This window comes from Barbus barbus, assembly GCF_936440315.1.
Source record: "Barbus barbus genome assembly, chromosome: 12".
Lineage (NCBI taxonomy): Eukaryota > Metazoa > Chordata > Actinopteri > Cypriniformes > Cyprinidae > Barbus > Barbus barbus.
Genome location: NC_136740.1, coordinates 20,403,317 through 20,411,154, shown reverse-complemented (window position 1 = coordinate 20,411,154; position 7,838 = coordinate 20,403,317). Strand labels below are relative to the sequence as shown.

Below are 7,838 nucleotides of genomic sequence, written 5' to 3'. Positions count from 1 at the left end.
GTGCAACATAGAAATTAGTTTACATTTTGCATTTTGTTAATCAAATTTAGGTTTTTTTCAGAATTATTTAAAAAATTATATTCAGCCCCCATCAACCACTTGCCCAAACTCAAACAAGGAAAAATTATTGGGCAAATATAAAGCATGGGCTAGCAGTGTATTACTGTTATTTTATCATTAATCTACTATTATAGTTTCTAATAATATTTTCAGTTAGATTTGATTTTATATTTTCTGGTATCATTTTAATTGTAATATTTTAGTGATTTTGTTGTATATTTTCTATCTATGTCTATATAATTTTTATGTTTTAGTTTCATTTTATTTAGTCTTAGTTATTTTAGTACTTTAAACAAAAATGAGAGAAAATGATATATATATATATATATATATATATATATATATATATATATATATATATATATATATATATATATATATATATATATATATATATATATATATAAACTAACCACACACACAAGAAAGAATCTGCTGATTGAGATGGTGTTAGTTCTGTAATTTATGAAACATTAGTTGCAAATGAAATTATAAGCTAGAAGTGAATTTTTTTATATTTTTTACCTGTTTTTTTTTTTTTGTTTGTTTGTTTTATTTTCCTTTTTCTTTTCATACACAGAGCCTTACAACATCTACACTACTTTTACCTTATGGGCTTGGCGGTCATGTATGATACCTATTTCTCAGTGGTTAAACTGAAGGTGCTCAACTCATGAACACCCATGTTACAACCATCCCTGTTCTCCCCTATTATTCAGGATACAGAATTCAATAGGATGTCAATCCCAGGTCAGTTTCTTTTGGCAGTGAGTCTGCTCTGAGTGATCGGGCTCATCACAGTGACCTGGGAAAACATCTGAGAGGCTTTCAGTGATCCGCAGGGAGATGAATGCAGGAGTAGATTGTTAACGCAGCATGTGCTTTTGTATGTGCGTGTCTGTTTACGTGTCAGAGTAGGCTATAATATCGTCTCCGAGCAAGTGTTAATATCTCTCTCCCTTGGCTCCGTGTCTTACGGTTCAGAAGGATGTAACCTCTGATCACTTCTGACACACCATTGTTTGACTGTCGGCAGAATTAAATGATATCTCTCTCTCCTCTCTTTTCTTCCGCTCTCCAAAACAGAATTCCCAGTCTCCGGTATGTTACTCTTTCACAGAAAGGCTTGTCAAGTATAGAAATGCAATTTCACTGATTCAAGGCAATTACCTTGGAGCCTCTCTCCTCATCAGGATGAAGAAACTACAAAGGCACAGATGGAGGCTGACTCTTGTAAAGGAAAGAGCTTGGGGCAAAGATCTGCAGCAGCCCCACTGACACTTGTGTGGTGATGACTTAAATCGCTCAAGCGCTCGAGACAAAGAGGAGGAGAGAATCCTAATTACCCACCATCACTTGCATCATCCTCAATTTGCTATGAATGTGGTGGGAGAGAGAGGAAGGAGAGAGAGTTTGTAGTACATATTACATAGTGTGTGAATTGCGGTGCCACCCACTAACTTTAGTGGAATCTTGGCTGTTTGTTTCCCTGGTTTGCCAATGTAGTAAGTTTTACTGAAGTCACGAGAAAAGAAAGGGCAAGGTATGTTTTACTCCTAGACCAGCATTTCTGGCTTGTAGTGTTATTAATGCTAATGCTGTCGCCTTCATTTGCGCACCGAGACCTCTGTTATTGTAGTTTGAGTGTAAAGAATTGTCTACAAGACATATGCATGATATATCGGTACAATAACCGTTATCAGCTTGTATTAGAATTTAAGTTATCTGTATTTTGCAGAATATTAAATTGTGCATGCTCATTATATTTATTTTTAGTGTATTGTTTTTATTTTATTTAGACAATATATAATATTGTTTATTTTATATATATATATATATATATATATATATAGTGGCGGGAGGAGCCAACGACAGACACAGTGGGCGTGGCGTCAAGCCTCGGAGAGGTTTTTATTAAACAAAATACAGGGAAAATAAAGTGTCCAAAGGGGGAAAAGTGTCCAAAATAAACAGGGATCTGGTGTCCTCGTTGTGCTGCGGGGCTCGTGAAGGAGGGCAGTGTTCAGGAGGGAAGGGTCCAGGTAAGGGGCGGAGTCCGGCGGCCGCACGCGCTCCCGTCTGGAGGTCCCGGGGCGCGGGTGACGGCGGCTTCTGTGGCGGCTTCGTCCAACTCCTTCATCCCCGGGTGCTCGACGGGATTCCACGGCCCGGCGTCCTTGCCCGACGGCCGTATCGCGGGTGCAGTGTCGGCCGGACTGCGGGTCCGGCCGCTCGCGTCTCTGGCGGCGGCAGGTAGTTCCCTCTACGCTCCCTTTCCTGGACCCACGAGGACACCAGCGTGCATGCACGGGGAAGAGACCGGTCTCCCGAGGAGAGGCGCGTTCGGCATTTAACGGCGGCGGTGATGAGGCTCTATTCACGTCAGGTGCGCCTCATCACACGCCGCCAGCCCTGGCTGTTTCAGCGCCCCTCCTCTCTCACACACCCACTCCTGTCGGGAGCCTGGTGAAGGGCGGCGAATATGGGACGGGGTGGTGATGATGGACAGGGGGGAGGCAGCCGACTCGTCACAATATATATATATATATATATATATATATATATATATATATATATATATATATATATATATATATATAATTTTTTTTTAAGCTTTTTATTGAAAAATGTGTTTGAGTTTTTCAATGTTTCTAGTGTCTGCATAATTTATGTTAATTCAGTTCAATGCATTTACGTTAACCAGCTATAATCAGGATATTTCACCTTAAAACCTTGAAGAAATCTCTTGAAACTCTAAGCGCAAATCAAAACGGTCCAGTTTAGTGCCAAACTGACAGAACCGGTAACTACTTTCAGACCATTTACCAAATTTGTGTTGATCAGTTCAACACTGCAACCTCCTCTCTCAAACTCTTTGCCTCTCTCTCTCTTCTAGTGATTTTGAGTTTCCCTTACCCCCCACCCTCCCCGTCTTGTTCCCACTAGGCTCCATCTGCTCGTGGAGGGGGCCGCAGCAGCTGCAAAGCCTGAATCTCGCGCTCCTCTGTGCTTGCCTGCCTGCCACTGCACACGAGCACCAGCTGTAAACTAGCACTGCTGCTAAAAATCACAGAGAGATTAGGCAGGTGATTAGTTAGTGATAGCATGGAGTGGATGAGATTTTAGGTAATACTGTATAGAAAATAGGCATGTTTTGGGAGTACTTTATGTCTGAAAAGCTTACTATATGTTCTCAAATAATTAATAATAGCTTGTAGGGTTAGGGTTAATAATATTGGCTTTTGGCCTCTGTTATAGTTGTTTTTTTGTTTGTTTGTTTGTTTTTTGGAAAACACAAAGTACTTTCTTTATATTTATGTCACTGTGCCAAAAGAAGAATATGCAGCGTAAACATTTTTGTTCATCTTAGCATCTTTGATTTAATTTAAGTTAGAGTATACACACTAAATAGTTTCTGTTATTTATACCTGTGGGTTATGGGTTTTTGAGTTATGAAATTCGAAGTGGAATAAAAGACTAATGAACTTGGCACTACTTTGTTTCCGATTAAGTGGGTAGTTTTTTTTACATTGAAAACAAAATGAATCAAGTAAATTACTGCTAATGTTTCTAACTCAAATGAAAATATTAAGAGAAATATTTTGGTGTTAACGTGTATTATGCAAAGGGTTGACCTTTTAGTGAGTTTGTGGATGTATTATTATTATTATTATGCCATATAATTATTGTCATTATTATTGTCAAAGAAAGAAAGAAAGAAAAAGAAAAATACAAAGTGTTTTCATTCTTTTAGACACTTTTTGAATTAGATTCCGATTATTATCTTTGCTTCACTTTGGTCAAACATTTTAATTTTCACAAACCTAACTCCTTTAATACAAATCACAGAGAGATTTAAAGTAACATTGCTAAACAACCTAAACAAGTCCATGTTTGAGCACATTTTATGTCTGAAAAGGTATAACAGCAGCTCAGTAGGTCATTTGTATTCTCTGATAATCATCTTTCGGTACTTGATGTCTGCTTCTTACCTTGGTGGTTTTTTTTCTTTTTCAAAACAGTAAGGATATGTTTTCTTGAACATCTGTGGCACAAAAACAACATATATCTAAAGTATATGCCCATATAGTTTAAATAAAATGTATTTCTACTGGTAATGCTAACTTTCTCTGTTAATATTTGTGATGCATGTACTACAGGTTAAAAAGCAAACAGAACAATTTTAATGGGATGTCTGTGGATGTCGAATGTATTTTATGCAAGCTTTCAAAATAGAGGTGCTAAAAACGACCAGTGGAAACGAGGAACAGACCAAGTTTGAGGTGTCACTGCTTTTTTATATATATTATGCTTACTGTTAGAGAAAGAAGGAAAAAAAAAATCAAGTTCAAGTTTATATGTATAGCGCTTTTTACGATACAAATCGTTGCAAAGCAGCTCTACAGGAAATTAAGTTTCCACAATATATTTATATATTGCAGAACCTTAATATATTTAACTTATGGCAAAATGTGGTAATTCTATATGTTGTCTGAGCACTGGCATCCTCTGAGGTCCTCTGAGGGGTTGGCATTATCTTTTCTCAGGTGTTCGGTCATCTCAGATCATTTAAGGGTTGGATCCAGACTGAAGCTTCTGTAATTCCATGGGATGTTAATCCCGTGACAGAAACAGAGAAACAAATAGAGACATAATTAGCATAGCTGCTGTTCCATCTAGGCAAAAATTATTTGTTCAGCCCAAGCTAAAGAATAATAATAATGTACATTTGATCAGATATAACTGCAGTACAAGATTATAAGATGCATTATGTGAATGCTTGGCTAAAGAGATGTGTCTTTAATCTAGATTTAAACAGAGAGAGTGTGTCTGAACCCCGAACGTTATCAGGAAGGCTATTCCAGAGTTTGGGAGCCAAATGTGAAAAAGCTCTACCTCCTTTAGTGGACTTTGCTATCCTAGGTACTACCAAAAGTCCAGAGTTTTGCGACCTTAGGGAGCGGGCTGGATTGTAGCGAGATACATCCAAAAAAAAAAAAAAAAGTGATTTGCTTTCATTTATGTAATGTGCAGTTTTGGATGAGACTCAGATTGTCGTAACTAGACTTTTCATAACAATAAATTCTTATTCCGCAGAAACATGGCGGGCGCCGTGAACGTAGAAAAAAATAGACTGAGAGACGAATAACTGCATCAATAAATCATTCTCGTCCAATGTTGTTCCCGGGAGATTTCTGATGGATGAAATTAAGCACTTGCATCTCTATCTCCCACCTGATCGCGCGCGTATAAATCCCAGCAGCTGATCAGCAGAGCTCAGACATCAAACCGACCCCGCGCGAGCAGAGACTGCAGCGGACAACTCTCTCTCTCCCCCCGCTTTTAACATTAACAGCCGCTCCTCCGGAAACGTGCTCGCATTTAAAGCTGTCCATTTTTGGAACGCTTCCATTTGGGTCTGAGCGTACTCTGACACGCGGATCTGCTGCTGCTGCTGCTGTCCAGTGCTGAAGTTGCATTTCGCCTGTGCGGAACGGCTTGCGCACAGCTGAAGCTCCGGAGCTTCCGCGTCTTTTCCCCCGCTCAGGTGTTTGACTTTCAGCCCAGCAGGACCAACTCTTTTATTGTGCAGTGGATAAAGCGAGGATATCGTGCTGGAAGAGGCTTTCCGCTCTGCGCTCTAAACATGCCAAGGTCTTTTTTGGTGAAAAAGGTGAAGCTAGATGATTTCTCATCCACTGAATTTGAGAGCGCGTACGGCAGGTCCAGGACCGATCTTAGCTTTCGGATACACGACAAAGGTAAATGCAAATGAATGCTTATTCACTTTGATTTAGCGCTCTTTCACTCAATACAAGCAGAGTTTTAGATGCCACCACAATCAAACACATCTGAAATTGCGAAGAATGGTTTTGGGGTTCATTTATGAATTAAACTCTGCAGGAAGGAAAGTAGATATCCAGTAGCGGGATTAAGCACCTCTGTGGCTTTGCTTGAGATTTATGTGAAACCATAATGGGAATGCAAACATTAGTGGGATTCCAGCACTGAAAACGCAGGGTAACATTCTCATGCATGCCGTATGGAAATCTGCAGCTGGTAACAACGCTTAACTTCTCAGCAACTTGGAGCCCAGTCACTTCTAGATGAGCTTAGGTGTTTGTTTATTCTGCAAATCAAAGAAACGCTTAGGGCAGCTGCGCACAGCACACTGTGCTTATGGTGGTGCCTTTAGAAGGGGGGTAATTAATCTCCCACTGTAAAAAAGTGCTATCTGTGATCATACTGTAAATCCACAGTAAATGTGGCATCCTTCACAGCTTCACGGCTTTGTCCTGAAATAACTCTGGAATAATGTGAAGTCAAGCTGACACCTATTCTGTTTGAAATTTCCTGTAGTGAGTGGTCATTAAGTCTAATTATATTCAAAGAGAAATGCTGAATTTGTTAAACACATAATGCATCTCAAAGAGCACTGGCACAATCTGGTCGCCGGTCGCCTTTGCCAAGGTGGAGATAAATTGAGCGGAAAAGTGGCCGTTGTTGCATCGCCGAACCCCCATTGTCCTCGCCCGATTCCCTTGTGAATATGAATAATTGAATAAAAGATCTTGTTCTCTCCACGCTAGGCTACATCAGTGACTACATCACCCCGGCCGTTTACGATGGAGAAAGTGACGGTGGCACTAAAGTACCTTCTCCAGGACCGATTTACGACAGTAACCACAGCGACTACGGGGCACCTGACTCGGACCAGCCCGACAGCCCGCAGTCTGAGATCACATCCGGGTACATCAACGGCGACACCGCGGTGAGCGAAGGTTACGCCGTGGACGCGTTCTTGATCACGGATGGTAGGTCCCGTCGGAAAGTGCTCAGTGGCTCGCGGACCCTCCAGCGGCACACGTGCAACGAATGTGGCAAAACCTACGCAACGTCTTCCAACCTGAGCAGGCACAAACAGACGCACCGGAGCCTGGACAGCAAGATGGCAAAAAAGTGCCCGACGTGTGGAAAAGTCTACGTGTCCATGCCAGCCCTGGCCATGCACCTGCTTACCCATGACCTCAAGCACAAGTGTGACATATGTGGGAAAGCGTTCAGTAGACCTTGGCTACTGCAGGGCCACATGCGTTCTCACACGGGCGAGAAGCCCTTTGGATGTGCACACTGTGGAAAATCCTTCGCCGACCGTTCCAACCTGCGGGCGCACATGCAAACCCACTCCGCGTTTAAGCATTTCAAATGCAAGCGATGCAACAAAACTTTCGCGCTCAAGTCCTACCTGAACAAGCATTACGAGTCGGCGTGCTTTAAAGGTGCGTTCTCGCCGCTCGCGTCCATCGAGGCGTGACTTCCGGTCTGTAAGAGCTCACTCCCCCGTCACGTGTTAGGATGATTACGCTATCTTACCCAGTTATGTCTCACAATCAAAATGAAACCCAGTAATAGCACAATTTTCTCTATTTTTTTTCTCGCAAAGTTGTTCCAAGGAATATGGAACTTTCGCATGCACTTCAGCACCCATGTCCTCAAATGACGTTCAGACAGTTCACCTCAGCGCTGCACAGTACTTGACTATGACTTGCGTTGAGTGAAGGTTTGAGTGACACCATGTTCCTCATTAAAATAAAACTCTTTTGTATTGTCAGTGGATATTATCATACTGCTGCAAGTGGCCCAAACGTATTCACAATCGAGGTAAACCGGTATTATTTATTTATTTTTATTTTTTTATATATATTTATTTATGTTTGTTTGTCTGTTTTTACTACTTCATCTAGGATGTATGATTCTCTATGATGCACTGAAAGTGT

The 7,838-nt window shown here is 41.1% G+C and overlaps 1 protein-coding gene across 1 annotated transcript; it reads left to right on the top strand.

Annotated features, from left to right (window-relative positions):
- Positions 1-5,701: 5,701 nt before the first annotated feature.
- Positions 5,702-7,375, top strand: LOC306878241 (transcriptional repressor scratch 1-like; the record flags this gene model as incomplete). Its single annotated transcript, XM_079430461.1, has 2 exons — positions 5,702-5,822; positions 6,651-7,375. Exons 1-2 carry the CDS (start codon positions 5,708-5,710, stop codon positions 7,373-7,375), a joined length of 840 nt encoding a protein of 279 aa, XP_079286587.1. The 5' UTR covers positions 5,702-5,707.
- Positions 7,376-7,838: the final 463 nt, after the last annotated feature.